The sequence below is a fragment of the Diabrotica undecimpunctata genome, chromosome 10 (genome assembly GCF_040954645.1).
Source record: "Diabrotica undecimpunctata isolate CICGRU chromosome 10, icDiaUnde3, whole genome shotgun sequence".
Classification (NCBI taxonomy): domain Eukaryota; kingdom Metazoa; phylum Arthropoda; class Insecta; order Coleoptera; family Chrysomelidae; genus Diabrotica; species Diabrotica undecimpunctata.
In genome coordinates, this window is record NC_092812.1 from 72,702,276 (window position 1) to 72,714,698 (window position 12,423).

A 12,423-nucleotide genomic window follows, 5' to 3' on the forward strand; every position below is an offset into this window, starting at 1 on the left:
TTGTCTAATAATTTCGATGTCATCAATCTTTTATTAATTAGCATAGTATGTACAATTTCCACTGGAAATACGTGCGTTAATTTCGCTACTTACGGAATTCTTCTGATTGATTTCTGTGCCCAGATATGTGAAGGCTTGCACACGTTCAATAGTATAGTTCTCTATTGCTATATTATTTCCATTCTCAGGTGTTCTTTTGATGGTCATGTACTTAGTTTTTGTTTCGTTTATTTTAAGCACTCTTTTTTGTGCTTCAGGATCAATTTCCTTGAACGTTTCCATTAGTCGTGTCTTGCTTCTACTAATAATGGCGACGTTTTTATATCATCAATAGATTATCTTCCACTTTTTTTAATGGAAATCATGCTGCTGTTTTTGATGTCAGCCTTCGGTCTTCATGAAACATCACTAAGCCTACTTTTACCAAGTTTCAAAATCTTGATAGTACCGAAAAGCTCTTTTTGTTGATGCCTTAGCAAATGCGGTTTTTATATCATCGATACATTCTCTTCACTTTTTTTTCAATCGAAATCATGCTGCTGTTTTAAATGTTGTCGATCTTCGTGAAACATCACTAAGGCTATACTCCAACCAAATTTTAAAATCTTGATATACCGAAAAGCTCTTTTTGTTGATGCCTTAGCAGCTGCGGTTTTTATATCATCCATAAATTCTCTGTCACCCTTTTTCAATGGAATTCATGCTGCTGTTTTTGTTGTTATCAGTCTTCGGTCGTCATGAAACATCACTAAGCCTACTTCTACCAAGTTTTAAAATCTTAATAGTACCGAAAGATTATCTTTCACTTTTTTTAATGGAAATCATGCTGCTGCTTTTGATGTCAGTCTTCGGTCTTCATGAAACATCACTAAGCCTACTTCTACCAAGTTTCAAAATCTTAATAGTACCGAAAGATTATCTTTCACTTTTTTTAATGGAAATCATGCTGCTGCTTTTGATGTCAGTCTTCGGTCTTCATGAAACATCACTAAGCCTACTTCTACCAAGTTTCAAAATCTTGATAGTACCGAAAAGCTCTTTTTGTTGATGCCTTAGCAAATGCGGTTTTTATATCAACGATACATTCTCTTTCACTTTTTTTTCAATCGAAATCATGCTGCTGTTTTAGATGTTGTCGATCTTCGTTCTTCGTGAAACATCACTAACGCTATACTCCAACCAAATTTCAAAATCTTGATATACCGAAAAGCTCTTTTTGTTGATGCCTTAGCAAATGTGGTTTTTATATCATCGATACATTATCTTTCACTTTTTTTCAATCGAAATCATGCTGCTGTTTTAGATGTTGTCGATCTTCGTTCTTTGTGAAACTCACCAAGGCTACTCCAATAAAATTTCAAAATCTTGATAATACCGAAAATTTCTTCTTGTTGATGCCTTGTCAGCAAGTTCAATTTTTATATAGTTGATGCAGTCTTTTTGTTTCAATCATTGCTCGAAAATTTTTATGACAAATCAATATTTTTTTAATTATTGTTTACTGTAAATACTGCTCCTCCATTTTGTGAAAAGTCATCTTCGGAAGATTTCAAATTCTGATATTGTTTAAGTTGATGTTATTTTGCCTTTTTAGCTATATGCTGTTATGTTTTGCATAATGAAAGTACTTTTTAAATTACACGAATGATTGTAGCATCTTCGATACCAAATCTTTACGGCTCTGTGGCTTAATTGGTTAAAGCGCTGTGTTGTTAATGCAGAGACTGTGAGTTCGAACCTCACCAGAGTCAAGATTTTAGAATGTGTCAATAAGATTCTACAATACAGTCAGTTACTAAGGAATATAGAATAAATCATTGATTATGCATTATAATACCAGCATGCAGTTATTTAATGAGGTCCTATAATTATATATAGCCTTTTCTGTTCCCCTAACAACAGTAAATACCTTTACAGTAACCCTGCCTACACTTCACTGTAAAGCTTTCATCATGGGTCAGTCCATTTCGTATTTTATGATGTAGGTAGCAGTAGATATGGAATAAAACTATAAAACATTTAAATTATAGAATTAGTTAAATTTTTATAGAAAAACAACACTCAAATCTTTACTTTTTATAATTGTTTAGTTTTCAAAGTGATACTGGTGTAACATATTAATTTATTATTAATTATAAAATATATTTTGAATTTTGTACAGATTTTGACGGAAACGGATGTCATGTTATACCTTTTTCTGATTCGTCGGTGACTGTCTAGGTCTCCCTCTGTGTAGTATTTCTCATATTACGGAAATTTGTTCCGTAAGCACTCTTATCTCTACGGCCATGGAATAACGTCACCATATTGTTCCCCCTCTACTTTGCTAACGTTGCGCATTCCACTACGTTGTGTCGTTTCACCAAAAAATTAAAACATGGCTACGAATTACATTTGCGTTGATTTGTGATCCGTCAAATAATAAACTTAACCCTATACATTGGTGATTTAAGGTATTCTAACCTAAGTTCAATGATTTTTAAATTAATTTGTAACTAAATAGATACACATATTTTTACGGTAAACTATACTATTAAATTTCTTTTCTTAGTGACTACAAAATGGCGGCTTACGGTGCAATTGAATCGTTTGAGTATTAAATTTAAAAGTGGTTTTAAGGAACTTCGGTTAAATATTTAGTTGTTTTAACGTTATGGTTACATTAAGGGATGTGTATACTATTTATTCAATTGTTTTAAAAGTAATTTTTTAGCATAAAAGTCTAAAAATCCTAAAAATTCAGCAACAAAATACAAGAGGTAAGTTAACATATTAAATATTAAATTATTTACTTCTTTATGTGTAGATTAATATCTTCTTATGTCTGGGGTTGTCCTTTAAGCAAGATCTCAATGTGAACTCAAGGGCGTGGTTCCTATTACATGTAACATATTCTTTTTAATTTCTTTGAATATCTTTGTTTACTAAGTTTTTTTGATTGTTTGGGATATTAGGACACTGTGTTCCAAGCTTTTCTCGATAGATTTTCATTATTTGATCCTTTGTTCATCCCCTCATCCCAAAAATTTGAATTTTTAAAGTGGACCCTTTTGAGTAATTTTGGTCTAAAGTTAACTCTATCTTTTGATGCAACTACCTTTATTGATGTTATACATGTTTACATACACGAGGGTATCATATATGTACACTTTATGTTTGATTCTAGGTCTTGTTACAGAGGAAACCTTCTCTAGACCACCAGGATTATTTTTGCTCATATTTTAGGTTTAGGGGGTTGTTTAGGGGGTCATTTGATATATAGTTCCTTGTTAACCCGTAGTATCTGCTGTAGGTATTATGTAATGAAGTAAAATATGAGTGGGGTAGGTGCTAATCTTGTTTGTAAATGAGAGTTTACTTTATGTTGTAACAATTTGTTGTAACCCCCTCATCCTTTTAATTCAATAAATAGCAAAAAATCTACATTAAGAAATCATTTTGTGTACTTTATCTTGGTATTTTCAAGCCTTTTAACCTAAGCTTAACCTTTTCATAATATCCAGATTGATTTTTGCTTTTAATTCTTGTTGGGGGGGTTGTTTAAATGGGCATCTACAACATATTTTTCTTTTAACTCATAGTATATATATATTATGTAATTAGAGGTCAAGATAACTAAGAAGTGCTAGTTTTCTTCGAGTACTGTGTGGATTTATTTGTGGATTTTTTATTTAGATAATTCATTATGGCCCCCCACCCTATTTATGGAAATCAAGAAAAAATGTACATTACTGGCATCACCACTTTTATTTTTAGAATGTTTGCTGGATGAACCTTTACATAATCATCACATTTATTTTATTCTTAAATTATGGGGGGTTGTGTAAGGGGCATATTTATATGTTGTTAACTCAGCGTGTAATGTAAATGGTCAAGGCAGGCATTCGATATGCATTTTTACTGTTGATAATGGTTTATTACATGCATGTTAGAGTACTTAATGTGATGCCCCCCTGTGATAGTTAATTAGTATTATTGAAAAAATGTGAAAAATGGTCCAACATATCTTTTGTGATTCGTTATGTAGTTGAAATTTGCTATTTTTCAGGTAGGAATAATAAAATTTAATAAAAGAGGTATATTTTTGTGTGGATTTGTTTTGTTTTAGGAGCACTATTTTCTGTTCTCTATGGGTACCTATTTTTAATTTATTATTATGGGTAAAGGAAGGCTTTGCTTTTATATTCAGATTAAATATGATGCTCCCGAGATGTCATTTTAATTTGTAAAATTGAAATGAATGTCAATATGGTTGAAAAATGTTTTTGGTGGGTTGTTATAGTTGAAATTAAATACATTTTTTGAGTAATTATCATCAAAAGTTGTTTGACATTGGAGTAGGGTTTATAAAGTTTAATAAAAGTGGTATATTTTTGCCTGGATTTGTTTTGTTTTTAAAGGTAAACTGTTTTGTGTTCAGGATGGGGATCTATTTTGAATTTAAGTTTAAAGATAAAGGAAGAAGTTAGGTGTTATTGTTCTTATTCATAATGCTTCACTTGTATGTTTATGATATTAAATATGATGTCCCCTGTGTTGTCATTTTAATTAGTAAAATTAAAAGAATGTCTAAAATGGTCTAAACATGGCTTTTTGTTAGTTGTTACACTTAAAATAAGTACATTTTTTGAGTGTTTGTCATCAAAAGTTGTTTGTCATTTGTGAAGAATTTAGGATTTTTGTGTAGTTTGTTTTTTTTCTGAGGATTAAATTATAGTACTAAGGAATTTTTTGTATTTGATATTTTTGTATTAAAGTAATTCTCATACTTATTTTCCCTCATTTGTTACCTTATAAAAATATGTACATCCAACACTTATAATTATTATAGATGGAAGGCTCAGACTCAGAAAATTCTGCTTCTGGTTCAGGTTCAGAAAATGAGAGCAAAAGTGATTCAAGTAACAACTCTGGAAGGTAAGTGATATAAATTTAAAGACTATTGTTTCTTATTATAAACATAAATGAATTTGTACACAAGGTTACATCAATATCATCATCCAAAATTTATATCAATATATAAATAGTGTAGCTTGAGGTCGATGCCCTTTAAGGGCCACCATCATGATAATGATGATATTTAATACAGTAAAAATGTAGGTATTGTTTAAATAAAGCAAAATAAATCTGATTTCAGGCATGTAAACAATATTATGATTATTATTATATTGTCTTAGAGCAGAGAATATCAAATTTTAGTATTAGTGAGTTGTAAAAGATATTTTAATATCCCTTGTTTCATTTTGTTTTTGTATCCATTATATATTTTCTAAAAGTTACGGAGAGACGGCTAAAAATAAATCATTACATATATAGTAGTGATGTGTTGCGAGAATAATCTAGGGGAACAAATTCTTGATGGTAATTCTCTCAAAATATTTCTTAGCAGTATGGTGTACATGTGGTTTTACCCTGTTGCACAGTGCCATTGGATAACAACTTTTATTGAGCAAAACAGGCTGTGGGAATCCCAGAGGTGTATATTTGTAAATTTTTGTGTCATAATGTGCAATCACGAATGATAGTATAAGAATTATTTTCCTTTTTAAAAGTCCTGAACAACTTCATCTTCAGCTGGATTTTAAACAAAGTGTAATGTAATGATTATGTCATTCACTATCTGTGTCCATATTAGCAGATATTTGATAAACTAAGCAAAATTCATTCTGGAAAAGTGGCAATAACAAAAAGATTGAATTTGGAAAGCCATCAAAACGGGTTCTTCATCTCATCTGTAGTGCAAAGCTATTTCATCTCCAATAGTCAATGAATGATTCAGTATTCACCTTAGTAGTAAACAAAAACAAATAGTAAACAATAATAAATAGTAAACAAATCGTAGTAGTAAACAAAATCATTTCAGAAAAATGTCTATAATCAAATTCCATTGTTTCATTCAGGTGCATTATTAAATGTTAGTACAGTGAACTTTACCTTTGGTCGAAAATGGTATACGTAAAAATATTTTATCTAAATCATTTTCATAAGTTTTGTACACTTGACAGCTTTTCATTCTATCTTTTGCTAAGATAATATTTTTCTGATTTATTTTATTTTTGATATATGTTGATGGATATATGGTTTATGGGTATGGTTAACTTTTGGTGTTTGAACCATTATTTTGATGTTTCGACAACGACTCACTTGCCATTTTTAAGTTAGATTAGTTCCTCTTCGATTCAGTGCTCAAAAAGAACTTTACTGAACGTTCCAGATACTATGTTTTTGTCCTTCTAAGTCTTAAAGCTTTTTCTTCAAGAGGTGTTCTCCACTTTTGAGATTAATTTCCGTTTTGTGAAAGTGGTCTACTTTGGCTAGGTAATTTTATGGTCTTATAGGTTGTGCATTGTTGGAACATCTTTATTTTTGTAAACAGGTACTAATATACTGCTTCTATTAGTCTGGCATTTGCCAGGCAGTCAGTCAACTCGTCAACAGTTATCAATAAAAAAAGAGGTGCCGCTATCAAAGTTAATAAAGACCTACTTCTTAAAGGGGATTAGGCATTTTATCTTATAGCTCCCAAGCTAGCGGTTAGTTGGTGTACAATGGACGATATAGATAAATATAATCATTCTTTTCTTTGAAGATAAGAGTAATAATATAATATACACATTATCGAGTGAAGTTCGCGGCTGTAGTATCTCATTGCAATAGTGACAAATGCTGAAAATTTTTCCGACAATTTCTTTTTATATATTTTCAAAAGAATACGTTTGGGCAAAAAAGTTGCACCGTAATGACGTCCGGAACAAATATTTGGTACCGTAATTTGACGTTGAAATTTGAGACATTACTGTTTAGAAAACCATCTTTCTTGCCTTCTGGTAATAACGTTTTCATGACTTTGCCGCTGAATAGCAGCACCGCTTTTCTTATTTAAAAGAGAATAAATTATACGGCAAATGTATGGTGTGAAAGAAAAAAATGATAACGTGGTTAAAAATTCCAACAACAAAATTAATGGAACTCTGTGAGACACTACAATGGCAACACAAATAAAAGTACAAAGAATTAGGTGGTTAGGTCACGTGAAAGATTAGCAAAAATTTATAGTACCAAAAACAATCGAGAGACAAGAGGTAGTTAGCTGTGAAAGAAAATCTAGACGAATTTGATAATGGTAAAATAAAGGTTGAATAGGGGGAATGGAGAAGTATATCTAACCATGCAGGTCTGTAATGATTATATATACACTCGCGATCATAAAATCCGGGTCATCTTGAAAATTTCAAGTTTCTTAAATATTTTTGCCTCTGGTGCAGTAATAACCTTTTTTTTGGCCAATGTATTTATTTGTCATCAATGTTTGTTTTGAAAGAAAAAAAAATGGTTTTTTATTGTTTTTATTGAAAAAAACAGAAAACAAATCAAATTGTTAATAAAACAGACATACGAAAAAAATGGAAAATACAGAACGTGGTAAAAAATCAGTGAAATTTCAATGACCAATATCGTGTATTGCCTCCCCTTGCTCTAATAACCTCTTGCAGACGACGAGGCATGCTCTCAATTTTTCTCCGGATTAGATGTTGTGATATGTTATTCCACTCTCTCACTAACAGATCTTTAAGCTCCTGTGCGTTGTTAGGAGGAGGTGTATGGGTTGGAAGACTTTTTTCAAATCGTCCCAGAGATGTTCGATGGGATTCAGGTCCGGAGACCTAGTTGGCCAGGGTACCCTCGTAATTCCAACTTCGTCCAAGTATTACATACTGATCCTGGAAACGTGCGGTCGCACGTTGTCCTGCATAAAAACGGCGTTTTCTCCAAGCCCTGCCATGTTGGGCATAACATGTTCTTCCGGAATCTCCGTAATGTACCTTCATGCAGTTAGGGACCTATTTTCGATGAACGGTAATTCTGTGTGAAGTCGGAAGATATACCTCCCCAAGCCATGACCGAGCCTCCACCAAATGGCATTCTTGGAGCAATGCAAGCTTGTGAAAATCGTTCACCGGTTCTCCTCCAAACTCTTAAACGTCCATCGGATCCAGTTAGGAAGAAACGGGATTCATCTGAGAATAACACTTTGCTACAATCGTTAATTCCCCAATGCGCGTATTGTCGAGCACAAGCTAGTCGTGCAACTCGAGGCACCCGGAGAAGTGGCGGTCCTCTATCCATTACCCGAGAAGATAGTCAAGAAGAACGAAGTCTTCTTCTGACTGTTGCAACACTAAAATTGCGATTTCGTACTTCCTCTAGACGATTTTGATGCATAACCGCAGTTGAGGTCCGGTTTCGTAAAGCCTGAAACACAAGGAAACGGTCATCTAGTGCCGTGGTCGTTCTTCTTCGTCCAGAGCCAGTTCGCCTGGTTAGCAAACTTGCCTCCTGAAAGCGTTGAAGCACTCGTTGAACCGTAGAAAGGCTTACGCCAACAGTTCTTGCGACTTGCCGTTGAGTGTGACCGTCTTCCACAAGTGCAACCATTTGTGCCGTTTTAACAACAGTCAAAGGCATTTTTGTCAAAAAATAAACACTAATAATGGCAATAATAAACGTTTGTCCATTGCATTTGAACAGAAAGTCGAAGCACAAACGAGACATTTAAAACAAGCGGAGTTACAGGTAGCGTACATTTTGGGAAGTGTGCACTTTACCGCGAAATCGGCACTATTGGAATTTTTTGTTACAAAGGAAACCGCAACAATTCTCAGAAACATGCATTAGTTTGTATTTGTGTTATTATTATTTACGATAAAGCTCGTCAAAATGAAATATCGGTGATTTTCAAGGTGATCCGGATTTTATGATCGCGAGTGTATTAGCACACAAACAAAACACTAAACACGGATTTTCTGTGCGTCTCAGCTCGTAAACCACACTATCATTCGCGGTAAATGATAACCACGTAGTCGACGTACATCGGTTAATACCCCTGTCGACCTCTGAAAAAAATCATCGATTTCAGACACAAATCTTTTACAGGTTCTAAAAGGTATATGAGGAATAGCTGATGACAAATCCTTGAAGACGTACAGCCGATTTTGCTTTGCTTTTTAAACAATCATAAAAATTGAAAAAAAAATTGCCTATAAAACGTTTTTTTATACATTTTAGAGAAAAATGGTTTAAATAAAAGTTGTAGATCTTAAAAAGTTCTTTAATGTGCGAGTTTCTAAATTAAAATTAGAAAAGGCGAAAAGCTTGGATTCGTTCGGAAAAATATTCCCAAGAGATTTTTTTGGATAAGCACTTTCCTGAGATACCCCAAAATAAGGTTCAATAAGGAGAAAAGTTGTTCAAATTTTCTTTAAACAAATTGTAACATGAGATAATTGCAAAAAACTCTCATTCTTGCACTAATTTATAAATGTTAATAACTTTGATTTTTGAATGACATGTAATATAACTACTTGAAATTATGGCAGTTAATGAGTTATGAGTGCTAAATCTCAGCTAGATCGACGAAATAGTTTGAAAGTTATGCAATATGTGACAGTAAATATTTTTTAACAACTGTACTTGTCCAAAAAGTGACTCTAGGTATTTAGCAGATAATTAGCTAGGTATTTGATAGATCGCAATATATTCTGAGGCCTCAATTTTAAGATATATTATACAAAAATTAGAACATTTTATCAAAATTTATAAAAAAGTTTTTGTTAAATATAATACCTATTTCAATTAAAATATGAAAGAACTTTATGTTTCACTCTCTGAATAAATGATTTTAAAATAAATTTTGAAACGAATCTTTTATTAGTCCGTAAACTGATTTTCGAAACCAAATTCAGATTTCTGCTTTAATCTGTGCCTTCTAAGAATTGCAAGGCAAACCAGACGTTGATAAAGATGTTATTAGTGACATGGGGAATCTAAAATTGCATTCCACAACATATCTCCTCAACTAAGCAAAAATCCTTAGCGAATTGGTTTCTTGTACTCATAAAGATACCGTGATAACATGATAGAACAAGTAGAAAAATATCAGTACTTGGTAACTTTGATCAATGAAACCAATGATCATAATGCAGAAATAAACAGGCGAATAGAGATTGCCAGATCAGCATTTATAAGAATGAAGCCACTCCTAACGTGCAAAAATCTAAATTTGGAGATCAGACTACGTACCATTCGCTGTTATATATTTTCAATATTATATGGAGCTGAGACTTGCGACATTAAAAAAAAATGCAATTTATAAAGAATCGAAGCTTTCGAACTCTGGTTATACCGCAGAGTATTAAAAATATTATGGACTGATAGAGTTACAAATAAAGAAGTACTGGAGAGGGTTGGTAAAGAAACAACTAATCACCACTATACAAACCAGAAAACTGGAATACCTAGGCCACGTGATGAGGGGACCAAAATATGAAATTTTGAGACTCGTCATACAGGGAAAGATTCAAGGAAGAAGATCTGTTGGCCGAAAGCAGAACTCATGGTTGAGGAATCTAAACCGTATTCATTTTACAAATTCCCAATTGTCAATAGAAGCACGTGAAAGCCAAACAGGGTCGTACTGATGTGTATCATATGATTTTTAAACATATTTACTTTTGAACCTATTAGTGTAAGAATTTCTTGAAATTTAATCATTATATCACAATTAAACTAAACTCTAAAAAATAACACGACCAGTAAATAACTTAACAATAACTATAACATAAATATAACACAATATATTAACTTAAAAATCAACACGATACAATTTGAATTTAAACATGCTAGCAAGTTTGGATCTGTAACATGAGAATCTGTCTGGCTTAAGGCAATAAATTATATTTAATAGCCTCTTGACGAATGAGACGGCGAATATCAACACGTGCTTAGGTTGACAGATGGGAATTTGCTAAACGAATAAACTATACGTGATTGGTATCAATGCAGATCGATTGATTTGTTTAGAGCAGCAAGCTCAAAAATAAAAATAGCCATTATGATTGCCAACCTCCGTAGGGAGACGACACTTTAAGAAGAAGACTCATAAAGAGTATATCGGAATAAAAGGAAAGACAGTTAAGATTTGATTTCACGTATAGTGCGTCTGTATATCCGCTTATACGTATTTCACCCGAAAAGGGATCTTCGGAGCGGATATTTACAAACGTTCTGAACGTGAAATTAATATTTTCTGTCATAATAGAAGCAACTATAAAATGGCTTCTTTGGAATCTTTTATTACTTTACTAGAAGAATTAATAATTGTTATTATATATTTATATAAATAAAATACATTAATCAATGAAATTTAAATATTTTTTACGAAATAATAGTAAAATTAAACTTTTTTATGGAAAAATTTAAATAATTGATTTTTCTAGGATTTTCCGAGTTTTCCACTGTTCTTATAATTTTATCTAGCTACCGCTATTTAAAAAATCAAGCTTCTGCGTGCCATAGAAACAAGAGATATTGCAAATTTTTTCAGCGCGCTGCAATTTGAAGTTCCGTTAAAAAAAAAACGGAGCTCGGACAGGTTGTATTTTACGAGTACCGTCACTTTAACGGGTTATATATACCTTTCTACCAATTCTCGGCATGCCATCTATAAAATGGCATACCGAAGGTTCTTTTTAGGATTGTGTATTTTTACCATCTTTTCTGTGAGCCTACTTACAAGCGCGAGACATAAAATATATTATTATAAAAATGTTTAGTCAATTTCAATCAGTATGAAGTTTGTTCTGTTGTGGAACTAAGCTATTTTGTTTAGTGCTACCAGTGCGTCTACTGAAGAACCCCGGGTCTCAGCCGTTAGTGAAAACAGTCCCCTGGTAAGATTTTTTACTATTTTAAGACTTTAATATCGACAATTTGTTTAAAATAATTGATTATCTATATCTATTATATGTAGCCCCAGCTGATTCTTTAATCTAATATGTTTAAATAATTTTGTCCCACAGGGGACTGGGCTGGTATTTTTACACGAATACTTAATAAAACAAAATTGTTTAAACATATCAGGTTAAAGAAACAGTTTTTTTATCTGCTCATGTTCACTAACGGCTGTGACGCGGGATTCACCAGCAGACGCAGTAATAGACTAAAAAAAAATTGTGGTTGCCTTGTCCGCTTAGCTCCACGACAGATTTCTGATCTTAGTTTTGAATAAATTATTGCAGAAGTTACCAGATTCAGATTTTTGTCTAAAAGGAAGATTTTATTATTTTCCTAATATCTATACAGGTTTTTGAGAAATAAGTTAATTTAAAGCTCTTTCCTGAAGTACAATGTTAACACTGATTTTTTGTGAGGCATCGTATTCTTAATATTAATTATTACTTAGTAGTTACTTCAAGTGCCAATTTTTCAAGGTATTATGTCAACCGAAAATATCGGTTATGATAGTTAATTAGTAGAAGTAATGTTTTTTGTTTTTTATATTTTTTTGTGACTGACTTTAATGTCATAAAATTATCAGATTCTTAAAAATACTGTCAAATTAAATTTAAACAAAAATACTTGTTT

The 12,423-nt window shown here is 32.3% G+C and overlaps 1 protein-coding gene and 1 non-coding gene across 2 annotated transcripts in view; both read left to right on the forward strand.

Moving 5' to 3' along the window:
* Positions 1–1,677: 1,677 nt before the first annotated feature.
* Positions 1,678–1,751, forward strand: TRNAN-GUU (transfer RNA asparagine (anticodon GUU)). Its single transcript has one exon. It is a non-coding gene; the product is annotated as a tRNA-Asn (tRNA).
* A 549-nt stretch (positions 1,752–2,300) lies between these two features.
* Positions 2,301–12,423, forward strand: part of Chd1 (chromodomain-helicase-DNA-binding protein 1) — a 46,640-nt gene continuing 36,517 nt past the window's right edge. The window contains exons 1-2 of the mRNA XM_072546675.1: positions 2,301–2,759; positions 4,832–4,917. Of these exons, the coding sequence (XP_072402776.1) occupies positions 4,832–4,917 (86 nt within the window). The 5' untranslated portion in view covers positions 2,301–2,759. The remainder of the gene's footprint in view (positions 2,760–4,831; positions 4,918–12,423) is intronic.